Here is a 13,616-nt window from a genome sequence, read left to right as displayed (position 1 = left end):
TGACAGCACAAAAGTCTAACGGGTAAGAGCTTGGTACTTATTACAGAGTTGAGAGAATTTTCCCCACCACCTCCTAGTAGTGCTATAGAAACATTGCACTTGAGGTTTTGCTTTGTTTGGTACTCATCATGACAGATTCTAGAGTGACCAATATTTAGGCTATGTCTATTGTGGGAGATGACTTGCCATACAATGATACACGTCATTCTTTCCCACCACAGAAGGTAAGGCGGCCACTACAAGGTGTACTTCAAGGTAAAAACACATACGATCATGTTGCCTCTTTGCCAAACTTCATACACGATATACCAGTTGACCATGTATGTTACAAAACAAATTCAGTTTTTTTTCTTCCTTTTTCCTAGTATTTTTTTCCTGAATTTACTTTTCATAAGTGTTCCCGCGTGGAACCATGTTCCACAAATCTGCATCTGTAAACCATGCTAACCGAGACAACATGTGTTATTGAACAAAGGTAGTGAATACACTGAGGGATGTAACGATACATGAATAAATTATACAAACATTTATTGCAGAATGACAACATTTTATTGAATGAAAGCAATGATAGCATACTTAGTTAGATCTTCACTGTATCGATAACCATTTTCCCTTCAGTAAAAGCATTGTAACTTCGGGCAAAGTAGTCCTTAACCTTCACTTTAGAGTACAGCGCCGGTCTCTTCTCATTGACCAACTGAGCCGATGGCTCGATTTCTCTCTCAGGATCAACATAGTAGTCTACTGCCACCGATAGCCTCTCTTTCTTTGTGTTTGTTAGGACCCTATGCACAGGGCTCTTAAAGATCCCATTGCTCATTATCTGTGTCACATAAGATTAACCTTCATCAGTCCGAGAGGTTATACATTTTGGGAAAAACTCACAATGATGAATATTTGAAGCTTCGAGATTCCCTTCATATAACCTTTCCATAAAACAACACTTTTTCAGGATATAAATTTTATTTCACAAGCGTACCTCAGTTTGATCTCCTATGATCACCAGTAGTGTGTGAGGTACGATCGGTACATCCCACCAGACCCCATCTTTGAGAACTTGCAGGCCACCAACCCTGTCATCGACCAGAAGGACTGTAACAACAGTTGCATCGCAGTGGGGCTTGAGGCCAAACACGAGCTCCGGCCTCGGGCACACCGGGTAGTAGCTGCATCTCACGTCAGTGAGAGGCTTGTCCCCAAAGTGTTCCACAAAGTAATCATCGTCGTCAAGTTCCAGCAGCTTCGCCATTGCCCTTAACAGATCGTCCTTCACTTCCCCGCATTTCTTCGTATACTCGTGCAGAGCATTCCTGCAACAAAATGTATGTTCTCAATTTCTCATGATGACATGATCAGTCAACGCTCCCTGACGTCGGTCACCTAAAGGTTTCGGGATGTACTGGCCAGAGGGCGATGCTCCGCTCATCCTCTGGCTCCACCTTGAGGTAGAGGCGGTCAGTCCAGTCACGGATTTGGTCCAGCGAGCTTACCCAGTCGTTCCCATAGCCCTCGAACTGGAACCGCTCGCCGCCGTTCAGGTTGGCGTATCTCTGCTTCTCTTCGAGCGGCTGCCGAAAAAACTCCCTTGACGCGGCCATCATGTTGTCCATTACCGCGTCTACACCGTGGTTACTGACCTGCAAGAAGATACGACATGGATATGCATGCTTGGTGTTGCTTCAAAGTAGTACTAGTGGAGTTGTTACTTACCATAAGGAGGCCCCATAGGTGGGAACCCGTGTGATGAGGATGACCTAAATTTTTTCTACGCATGTACCACCATCACGGTTGGCAATGGTGCGCGGACACCTTTTTGGGACTCTCCTTGGCTTCTGGGTCGCAAGCCCAGAGACATCGCTCCGCTCATTTATGAGGCTTCCTCGCGGAAGCGCTGGAAGGTGCGGGAGGCCCTCAAGGAGAGCGCGTGGATTCTCAAAATCAGACCACCTACACCGGCCTCCATTGAGCATGTTTCACAATTCTTCACCCTATGGACGCTGCTCCAAGAGGTCCACCTTGATGAGCTTGCCGACGATGACATACTTTGGAAGCACACGGCTTCCGGGAACTACTCCGCAGCCTCCGCGTACAGGGCGCAGTTTCTGGGCTTGGTCCTCTCCCCATGGACCAAATGGTTTGGAAGGTTTGGGCCCCTCCGAAAGTCAAGTTCTTTGCTTGGCTCGCGCTTCAAGATAGGATCTGGACTGCAGACAGATTGCAGAGGCGAGGCTGGCCAAACTGTGGCCCTTGTCCCTTGTGCAGAGGGGTGCAGGAATGCGGTCCCCATCTATTCTTCAGATGCCGCTTCACCCTCAGGCTCTGGAACATGGTGATTCAGAAGCTCTGCATCCACGACGTGGACACGTCCGCATGGCACTTGTACGACTCCATCAAGGAATGGTGGGCGAGTTTGAGCGCCGAGAGCACCGCCAACCGAAAAGCGAAGGCTTCGATAACCATGTTGGTTTCATGGGTGATCTGGAATGAGCGTAATGCAAGGGTGTTTAGACACAAGAGTGCCCCTCCGCTTGTCTTGCTAAACAATGTGATCGAAGAGTCTAACCTTTGGGTTAAAGCCGGGGCGAAAAATTTAGGGTCTTTCTTATTGCGAGAGTAATTGCCATGCCGTTTCTTGGCACTGTGTTGTAACAAACTCTTTCTCCTCCTCATTTAATATATGAGGCAAATCTTTTGCCTCCGTTTAAAAAAAAAAAAGAAGGCCCCATGACTCGATGGCTGACCGGAGCTTCGCCGCCTCGTCTGAGGTGCCGTCGCCGTGCTTCGAAAGGCGGACGAGGTCGATGACAGGGGCTGGTGCTACGACCGCCGCCGCGAGCTGTTGGTCCTCGTGCGCGCGCGCGATGTACTGAGCTGGCACGTTGGCCGTGCCGTGGGCGCCAGCAAGCTCCTGCACCGGCATCTGAAATGTCCCTTTGCTTCCCATAGTTGCACAGAAGAATCTGAAATGTCCGATTCAGTACAAAATAGCTCCCCTCTCTCTTTCAGTACAAATGCTCATACAACACGGGACATGTAGGAAAAGCTCGAAGACCATGCAGGATGAACTGGGAGACAGTATTACCTTCAAACAAGTGGAGAGAGATCAGAGACGGATCTTGGAAGAATACCTCCGGCGGTTCGGCCACAAGTAGCTTGTTGCTCTACAACTATGTAACGCAGCATGCATGGTTTATAGACTATTGGAGTGATAATTAGCACATGTTAGAGCATCTATAGCCGGACTCCTCGAACACTCCATATAAGTCCGTGCGGATTGCTCGGTAAGTGACCGGTCATAAAATCTCGACCCAACTGCACCCCTCATACCAGCCCTATATGTATGGGTTAACTAGCACCCCTCATATCTAGTCCATATCTAAGGCGGATATGGAGCGGTCGGACGCACCCGGATGCGTCTTCGGATCAAGCTCACGCTAGCCCACCACAACCCCACATATATTCATCTCTATCCGCATCCCGGACGAAACCCTAGCCACTCCACTCTACTACGCCCCCAAGCTTCGTTCCGGCGATCTCAGGCATAACAGACAACGGATACAACTCCAAGATCTCCTGACCCACTGATTGTGACCTCACCCCATGCAGGGACGAGGAGGAGATGACCATCCGCATGGCTTTCTATCGGTCCCGGGAGGAGTCAGCCCTATTGAGGTCAGACTCCATCCAGCAGGAATCCATTGCCTCCGCGGAAATGGCGCTTGGATCCGCCAGGGCTGGTGGCTCGAGGCGCGTGCCCGCGGCCTCCCCAAAGGAGGTTACCACCGTATGGAACCGCAACCCCTTCGGTGGCATGTTGTCCCCACAGCGGCGGGCTCCTAGTCGAAGGTAAACGCCGCCATGCCTTGGGGCCCGTCCGCTGCAGATGAGAGATGTGCCCGCCATGCGAGGCAGAGGGTGTGTGAGGCCGCGGAGGCGGAGTCGCAGGCCGCCCATGCTGGCGGACCCACACACGGTGACCATGAGGCGGGCCCGTCCGTCCATGTCTATCGTGGACCTCACCTCGACCAGCGACATCCTGGCCACGTGCTCCGGCGAGGAAGAGTGGGACATAGGAGACGACGGCGCCTCATGTCCAATGTGGATAAGTCTGTGTTCCATGTCCTACTCTTCGTCGCCAGTGACCATACCTTCATTTACCGGAGCTCACGCCTGCCGGATATGGATACAAAACGGAACAACAAGAACTTAGAGCATGAAAATTGGTAAACATTTAGGCTAGGTTTTACGTTACGGGTGTATGGATTTAAGGATTTGGTACCGGACATTTGAGTGACTGGTCACTCTCTGGGCACCTCATGCTCCACATTACGATGGATGTTTGGGGGGGGGGGGGGGGTACGTCTGACGATAGATGCTCTACACATTTAACAAAATCAGGGAGCACCCAGCCATGGATTAGACTAGCCACAATGGATAGTAACATAGACTAGTGACATGCCTATGTTACTATCTCTATAGTGAGGAGTAACATATGTGTGGTAACGTGCAACACTTCAGTTATTAGACTATAGACACATCTTGCCTTGATATGTGTGATGTTACTCATACTACTAGTAACTAGCTATGTTACCTCTTTCCTCTTTTTTTCATTTATTGCTTGCCACATCATCTACTTTATCTAGATATGTGTGATGTTACTACCTATGTTACTCCCACCGTGGGTCGTCTTAACTATGGACGTGTACGACAGATGCTCAGGAGTGGCGTTAGCCCGGGCATTTATCCCTTTCTGGCGCGTCTCAAGATATGTCAAGGCATGTGGGGGGTAAGGCCAACTCTAACGCACGGACGCAAACAGACATCTGTTTTGTTTGTTTTTCATCAGTTTTCGTCATCACTTTGGCCCATGTCCGGCCTTATCCGCGTCATTCTGATCAGTGCACCCAACCGGCCAACCCATTTGGTGCATCTCAGCCGTTTTGTTGCCAAATTTTATCAAATTCGATAATCTATACATATTAATTAAATGAACAAATAAAAATGAAACACTGCTCCCAATTAAAAAAATAAGTCAAATACTTTTTATTACTACAGAATAAATGAAAAATCACATAGTTTACAACCAAATGAATTTGAAATTGTAGCAAATACAATGAAAGAAAAGGAGCAGAAATATATCTCTTGGTTGCCTATGTGAGTCCACATATGCTCAACCAAATCATTTTAAAGTTGAATATGAGTTGTCCAATCACACATTTCTTGGTCAAATATGGTGAATTGTGCATAGGTTGTTGCGCCATACATAGGCTCAACGTTCTTACCCTGAAAATCAAACCCTTGGTCAAAGAGGTTGTCATCACGCTCATCCTCTACGATCACGTTGTGCATGATAACACAACATGTCATCACCTCTCACATCTTATGAGTGCTCCATGTTCTAGCAGGGTGCCAAACAATAGCCCATCAAGATTGGAGCACATCAAAAGCACACTCCACATCCTTCCTAGCACTCTCTTGTTCTTGGGCAAACTAGCCCTCTTCTATCCTACAGGCTCCGAGATTGTCTTCACAATAGTTGCCCACCGAGGATTGATACCATCAGCTAGGTAGTATCCCTTGTTGTATTGGTGGCCATTGACCTCAAAGTTGACATATGGGGATTGGTCTTCACAAAGCCTAGCGAACACCGGAGAGCGCCGAAGCACGTCGATGTCATTGTGAGAACCTGCCATACTGAAAGAGTGCCGAATCCAGAGATCTTGGGATGCCACAGCTTCAAGTATGACCGTGCAAGCCTTAACATGTACCTTATATTGCCCCTGCCAAGCAAATAATGGACAGTTCTTCCATGCCCAGTGCATACAATCTATGCTTCCAAACATCCCAGGAAAGCCTCTCGATTCATTAGTCGCTAACAACTGAGTTGTATCTGTAGCATTTGGTTCTCTCAAGTACTCCAGACCAAACACTACAACAATAGCTTTGCAAAACATGTACAATGCATCAAGACATGTGGACTCATTCATGTAGACCTACTCATCCGCAGGATCACCGGGAATTCCGTATGCAAGCATCCGAGTAGCTGCAGCACATTTCTGATAAGAGGAGAAGCCAACCTTTCCAAGGGCATCAGGCTTGCATTTTTAGTAATCATCGTACTCTATCACTCCATCCTGAAGACGGTTGAACACATGCCTTGCCATTCAAAAGCGTCAGGAAAAGCTTGGCATTAAAAAGTGGGCTTGTGAGCTGGAAATAATCATCGTAGAGTAGGCAATGGTTGCTTCCTCTATGACGATTCAAAATCGGAGCATGGCCCGGGATGGTACCCTAAACATTGCCTACTCTACTCTCTCGAAAGCCCCCGCCTATGGTCATACTCTAACAATTGTCATCTCACCTTCGACATACATCAGCGGAGGCACAACATCATTCGGGAGCTTCTGTTGAAGAACATAATAGTAACATAGTTAACAATGTAGTTTACTCAACAAGAATGTATGAAAATGATGGAATAGTGACCCAATAGTAAAAAAATTACCATGGTATTTGCACAAATGTTAGCATCGCTCAACTTGTGGAGTAGTGGCACGTATCCACTATAATTTTGGCCAGCTCCATAAATGATCTTAAAAGTCAGAACATCGTTACCAAAGGGGAGAGTTCTTCTCCACTCAGGTTGGCTCTGAGCCATAACTGTAGTATGTATTGTCTACTATCTTTCGTATATCTCTTGAAGAAAGGAAATAAGCTACCAATTATTAAAAAAAACAAGTTTAATAGGGATGAATAAAAACTATTTTAAATAAGCAATATAGATTACTTAACAAATTTGTTTAACAAACTCACACAGAGGTAGAATTGAAATCATGTCCAGATCCACCCAAATGCCTTTATCTTGAGCAATGCCAATATCGAAGGTCATTTTCATACCCTCCTCAAATCCGTGCTACTACCAGCTAGCTGCAGCACGCTAGCAGTAGCGCAAGCCCCCGCGCTACTGTTAGGCCTTAACTCCGCGGTACTACTAGGGTTTTCCCTAGTAGCGGAAGATACATAATGAACCAAAAAGAATCAGTAGCAAACCATGACTAATGCAGATCGACAAGCTAATTTTACCATTGAACTGGACGACTCCTTTGATGAGACCAGCATGCGTTTTGTGCGGCGAATCCAAGAGTCTGAGGTCAAGGAGGCTCTAAAAATGATGAAAGGAGGCAAGGCGATGGGCCCTGACTGTATCCCCATTGAGGTGTGGAAAGGTCTCGGGGACATAGCGATAGTATGGCTAACCAAGCTTTTCAACCTCATTTTTCGGGCAAATAAGATGCCAGAAGAATGGAGACGGAGTATATTAGTACCAATCTTCAAGAACATAGGGGATGTTCAGAGTTGTACTAATTACCATGGAATTATGCTGATGAGACATACAATGAAGCTATGGGAGAGTCATTAAGCACCGCTTATGAAGAATGACAAGCGTGACCAAAAATCAGTTTGGTTTCATGCCTGGGAGGTCGACCATGGAAGCCATTTTCTTGGTACGACAACTTATGGAGGGATATAGGGAGCAAAAGGACTTGCATATGGTGTTCATTGACTTGGAGAAGGCCTATGATAAGATCCGTGGAATGTCATGTGGTGGGCCTTGGAGAAAGACAAATCCCGCCAAAGTACATTACCCTCATCAAGGACATGTACGATAATGTTGTGAAAAGTGTTCGAACAAGTGATGTCAACACTGATGACTTCCCGATTAAGATAGGACTGCATCAGGGGTCAGCTTTGAGCCCTTATCTTTTTGCATTGGTGATCAATGAGGTCACAAGGGATATATAAGGAGATATCTCATGGTGTATGCTCTTTGCGAATGATGTGGTGCTAGTTGACGATAGTCGGACGGGGGTAAATAGGAAGTTAGAGTTATGGAGACAAACCTTGGAATCGAAAGGGTTTAGGCTTAGTAGAACTAAAACCGAGTACATGATGTGCGGTTTCAGTACTACTAGGTGTGAGGAGGAGGAGGTTAGCCTTGATGGCCAGGTGGTACCTCAGAAGGACACCTTTCGATATTTGGGGTCAATGCTGCAGGAGGATGGGGGTATTGATGAAGATGTGGACCATCAAATCAAAGCCAGATGGATGAAGTGGCGCCAAGCTTCTGCATTCCCTGTGACAAGAGACTACCACAAAAGCTAAAAGGCAAGTTCTACAGGACGGCGGTTCGACCCACAATGTTGTATGGCGCTGAGTTGGCCGACTAAAAGGCGACATGTTCAACAATTAGGTGTGGCGGAGATGCGTATGTTGAGATGGATGTGTGGCCACACGAGGAAGGATCGAGTCGGGAATGATGATATACGAGATAGAGTTCGGGTAGCACCAATTGAAGAGAAGCTTGTCCAACATCGTCTGAGATGGTTTGGGCATATTCAGCGCAGGCCTCCAGAAGCTCCATTGCATAGCGGACGGCTAAAGCGTGCGGAGAATGTCAAGAGAGGACGGGGTAGACCGAATTTGACATGGGAGGAGTCTGTTAAGAGAGACCATGAAGGATTGGAGTATCACCAAAGAGCTAGCTATGGACAGGGGTGCGTGGAAGCTTGCTATCCATGTGCCAGAGTCATGAGTTGGTTACGAGATCTTATGGGTTTCACCTCTAGCCTACCCCAACTTGTTTGGGACTAAATGCTTTGTTGTAGTAGTAGTAGTTGTTGTTGTTGTAATCTCTGTGTGCTCAGATGGCAAACCTTATCCTTGTACTTCTCATGTGGGACAGGGACGCCCCATTTCAAATCGTTGGTGATGCATTGAGGCTTCAACCCTTCTTTCAACCAAGCATCCGTGGTGGTACGAAGCGTGTTCTGGCTCCATGATCCAGTCGCCAAGGCCTTGTTGATGTACTTCTCTAGTTTTTCCTACAGCAAGGGAAGTTCCAGGAACAGGTGATCCTTGTAGGACAACTGACATATAGAAATTGATCAATGATCAAAGTGTATTTGGTCAAAGGGTCATTAATTATTCCTCGCAGATTTTCAACATGATACCTCACAAGTTATGCAGAATTTTTGCTCAAAAAATGTTCAGCTAAATTGACAATGGATATAATGATGGCATCTTATTGGAACTTTATTATATCAATTCCTGCACATTCAATAGTCCAAAAGGACACTAATACAAACTTTAACAAATGAAAAATTGAAATTTCCATGTGTCCATAGAAGCGGCTAAGACTGACAAACTTCTTGACTGCAGATCTGATTTAACAATAGTTCTTTTCCAACTATAATAAATAACCGTATGCTTGTGATTCCTGACCACGCCCTAATGTTAAACTGAAGCAGGAGCTTTATTAGTCGATGTAAGTTACGAATTCAGTTAGTCAACTTCATATGGAACTAAGGATTTTGTTGGTTCTGTGTGTGATCATTTGGCCTAATATTTGTTTGCTGTGTTGATTGTATAGACATCGTCAATTATAATAGATGGGGCAATTTATGTGCTTTAATCCTTTCAAGTAAAGGTTTATGCAGTATATAGATTTGCTATGACTGCCTATTGCATGTTCGGTTTTAAATGCAAAAGATAGGTAGCATGAATGTGCCGAAATATTAGTTAGAGATTTATTCCCTCTGTATTGAAGACAACACTATAGGAGTTCTATTATATTGCATATATATTGGCAAGTGGTAACTGGAAGGATTAGCCACCTCTGTAGGTATTAGGTAGGTACTCTTTTTTCAATCTCATAGTCCAATGCAGCAGCATATGACTTTTAACCATCAACTATTTTTTCTTCAGAGATTTATGGTCAAAGTATGAAGTTAAACAATCAAATTACACCTGTAATAGTAGAGATTTTGGAATGTCGAGAGTATGGTTTACCCGAGAAAATCAAACTAAATGTCTTGCTTCTCAGTACATGCATTGCGTATTTGATAAGCACCAAAAAATTGTGGTCGATCAAACGAACAACTCAACCCGAACCCCGTCCGCCAGGGACCGAGAAGAGATGGAATCATGAGATTTGATCTCATCTTCATTTCCTATCCCTGTGTGCTTGCCACGACCACCGGCTGGATCCCACTGATTCCTACCAATTCGATTGAATCCTTTGCCCAGAACTTTGGCAAGAGCGACTAAAAATAAGCACTCCCACCCCATATCTTAATAACAAACAAACAAGGGGCCAGAACACAGGATGGACCATTGAATCAATTTCAAGTATAGGTCTTATATATTCACTTTTATATGAAGACAAGTGCCCTTACTGAGATGAGTAGAAACGATGTCTATGATAGGAATAAAAGAAGTAGTGGAGCACGGATGTCTTATAATAGTTACAAGTCGCTTACCTACAAATTGTATCGATCATTAGAACCGGGTTCCTCTGCAAAGAACAAGCGAGCCATTAGCACTTTCCTGTTGTCTTCCTTGGTAGAATTAATTCAAGTTTCAAACTCGCAGGTACATTCATAAACTAAGCTAAATTCTCTTAAGAAGGGAGTGTAAAATAATCTAGGTGGACAAGCTATCAACGCCTCTAGTTATGCATGGAGCATCATTATCTAGTTATTCTATTTAACCAGTGCATTGCTGCTGCAATTAATCAAGCAGTAAAAAGGAGAAAATTTGCAGTACGTATAATTTGATATCATGAAATTTATAATCTAAGAGACAATAATCTTATAATTTAAGAGGCTGCATACGTGTGTGTTGTACTATGAACTATGGCATAAAAGGGAATCAGGCAACCTCTTATTCCAACATCATCGCTTGTCTGTTCTAAAGCATCTGGAAAGGGAACAACATGAACCTTTTGTATTGCTTAGTTCAATGTCCAGGTCAGCAGAATACCTGTTGTAGTTCCTCTAAAGAAACTTTTGAATGGTCACTAGTAGGAAAAGGGGCTTTTACCCCGGTTCATAAGGGCCTTTAGTCCCGGTTCTGGAACCGGGACTAAAGGGTCGTTACTAATGCCCTAGCCCTTTAGTCCCGGTTCTTACACGAACCGGGACTAAAGGCCGTCCACGTGGCCGGTGCGGGGAGCCCGGGCAGGAGGGCCTTTGGTCCCGGTTGGTGCCACCAACCGGGACCAATAGGCATCCACGCGTCAGCACCTTGCAGGAGCTGAGGTTTTTGTTTTTTTTGAAAGGGGGTGCATGGTTTAGGGGTTTTGGGGGGTTAATTTAGGTGTTTCATATATTGTGTTAGCTAGCTAATTAATAGAGAGAAGTGTCCTCTCTTATCTCCGTGCTTTGTCGACGCTACGTACTATATACGTATGGAGAGGAGTAGACACGCTAGCTAGTAATCAAATGAAGGAAACAGAAGATCGTCATGAACATATATATATATATGCATACAGAGAGAAGTGATATCGACCACCTCTCCTTCTCCGAGATATTGGTCGAACAACAAGTTCTCGTATATCTATCCGACACTACCGGCTACATATATACAATAATTATCTCTTACAATACAATCTCCTAATTATATTGTAGGAACACAGGGTCCACATAGTATTCTCCGTTTTCAGCGATCACGTGGTCAAGGAAGAATGCCGCCAATTCCTCTTGAATTCCTCGCATACGATCTGGTGCTAGGAGTTGATCCCGCTTCCGAAAAATCTAATTTGAAGAAGGGGTCAATACATATATATATGAATAAATGAAACTCAACACAAATGATGGTAATAAAATAAAATTGTGAATATTATTGCTTACGCACTTCATATTGTTCTTCAGTGTAGCCCCGCTCACAGGTATGGTAGCGGATGGACTCGCAAATGTAGTATCCACAGTAATTATTCCCGGGTTGCTGCCACAACCACTTTACAAGAAATAGAGGTCAATCAAACTGATAAGCAAGCATGCTAAATGGTATTGATCAAACTAGCGCTTGAATCACTAGGAGATGCGCGGAACATGCTACTATAGTACTTACTTTCGGGTGTCTAAATTGCAGCTGGTTCGGCAGTCCCGGGGCTTTTGAGGTGAATTTTCTCCAAACCCTGCCAGACAAAGAAAACAATTACTTGATATCAGGAAATGAACAAAGTTGCTGATATGGTGGATAATGATCGATTTAACTTACTTCTGGAGCATTTGAGTCATGTTCGCATAGTCCTGGGGATCTTTTCGTCTCGAGTCTAAGACAGTTACTACTCCCGGCTCAAGCTTAATCTCTAGGAGAATATAGTGGAAGCTGCGCATGCATGCATAAGTCATCAATTACATTACCATAACCTGGACTAATAAAGGGAAACCGAATATGCAGAAGACAGTAACACTCACTTGAAGTTGTAAGGAAAGAGTATTATATCTTTGTTTTGATTTATTACCAACGATTGTAGCAAGTTGGCCTCGGTATCTTTGGCATGAAATTTAACCTGATAACCATCTATGAGATTTGTGTTAATGAACCCAATATCACCGATTTGTCTTTTCTTCAATTCGGCGATCTTCAATCTGCATAATATAGTGAGGATAAGTATAAATACATGCAATGAAAGAGCTGACCTATATAGAGAGACTTAATGACAGAAGTAGTACTACTTACAGACAGTAGCAAGTGATCGTTGTTTTATCGAGGGACTTTAGATTGTAAAACTGGAAGAAATCCTCAAATGGAGCATTCAGCAGTTCAATTCCAACGAGGTCATGCTCCGGTTTAACTCTCAGCGTTAAAGTACTCATCCCATCAGACTCTCTGCAGGTTTTCATGTACTAATCATGTAGTCTTCGCATCATCGTGCTTAGAGATTTGACATCTTTGACGAGAGGCTTCCCGTAATGGTATTTGTGTTCGTCCACCTCCATGATTTCATAATGTACATCGTCGGGCAGGTAATCTCCAAGATCGGTATAACCGGGCACCATACCCGGATCATTAGCGACGATGTCTTTTGACACCTTGAGCGGGGGGCACGATTGGTTCTCTTGTTCGCCGAGCTGGGCAATTTTTTTCCCAGCTCGTCGTTCTTTCATCCTTTTATCACTGACAGTACTTCCCGACCGCTCCACTTCGGCATATTCCTTTGCAAGAACGCGCTCATAGTTGCCTTTTGGCAGAGACTTTGGTGGTTTTGTCAGGGCAGCCAGAGTGCGCTTTGCTTTCACCGGATCTACCTTCTCCTCCGGAGGTGGATGTTTCTTTGCTTTGACCCCTTCAAAGAAGTTCTTCACTTCGGCTCGCACGATCTTCGCGTTCTCCTCCTCGGTCCTCTCATATGGTAACTTCTCTGGAGTCTTCAGAGAAGGACCGAATCTGTATTGCCTCCCGCCTCTGGCAGCTGTACTGCTAGTCGCCGGCAGAGCAGACGGAGCGGCTGCGGCTATCTTCTTTCCTTGCTTACGAGGCGGAGGAGAAGGACTACGACGCGCCGGAGCAGCCGCAGAGGCGGCAGGTCTCTTCCGCCCTTGCTGATGAGGTGGAGAAGGAGGAGGCTGGCTGCTCTGGCGCGCCGGCGCTGGCGGAGAAGGAGGCGGAGTGCCGCCACGCGCCGGAGAAGGAGGCTGAGTGCCCTGATCACTCGCCGGAGGAGGAGGCGGAGTGCCCTTACTCGCCGGAGCCGTCCAGTTCGGAAGCTTGATGAGCTCCTTCCGCCATAGGCATGGAGTCTTCAGAGCTAAACCCAGCCGAGTCTCCCCTTC

The 13,616-nt window shown here is 45.5% G+C and overlaps 1 protein-coding gene and 1 long non-coding RNA gene across 2 annotated transcripts; both read right to left on the bottom strand.

Annotated features, from left to right (window-relative positions):
* Positions 1–444: 444 nt before the first annotated feature.
* Positions 445–3,171, bottom strand: LOC109780705 (flavonol synthase/flavanone 3-hydroxylase-like). Its single transcript, XM_073500250.1, has 6 exons — positions 3,083–3,171; positions 2,742–2,960; positions 1,711–1,765; positions 1,381–1,637; positions 980–1,310; positions 445–823 (listed from the first exon to the last, which is right to left on the bottom strand). The coding sequence occupies exons 2-6, from the start codon at positions 2,942–2,944 to the stop codon at positions 581–583; spliced, it is 1,089 nt and encodes a 362-aa protein (XP_073356351.1). The 5' UTR covers positions 2,945–2,960; positions 3,083–3,171; the 3' UTR covers positions 445–580.
* Positions 3,172–11,204: 8,033 nt separating this feature from the next.
* On the bottom strand, positions 11,205–12,341 carry LOC141041984 (uncharacterized). Its single transcript, XR_012203799.1, has 4 exons — positions 12,058–12,341; positions 11,908–11,974; positions 11,692–11,793; positions 11,205–11,591 (listed from the first exon to the last, which is right to left on the bottom strand). It is a non-coding gene; the product is annotated as an uncharacterized lncRNA (long non-coding RNA).
* Between the last annotated feature and the right edge of the window lie 1,275 nt (positions 12,342–13,616).

Source organism: Aegilops tauschii, chromosome 1 (genome assembly GCF_002575655.3).
Source record: "Aegilops tauschii subsp. strangulata cultivar AL8/78 chromosome 1, Aet v6.0, whole genome shotgun sequence".
NCBI lineage: Eukaryota > Viridiplantae > Streptophyta > Magnoliopsida > Poales > Poaceae > Aegilops > Aegilops tauschii.
This window is presented reverse-complemented; position numbering and strand designations above follow the sequence as displayed.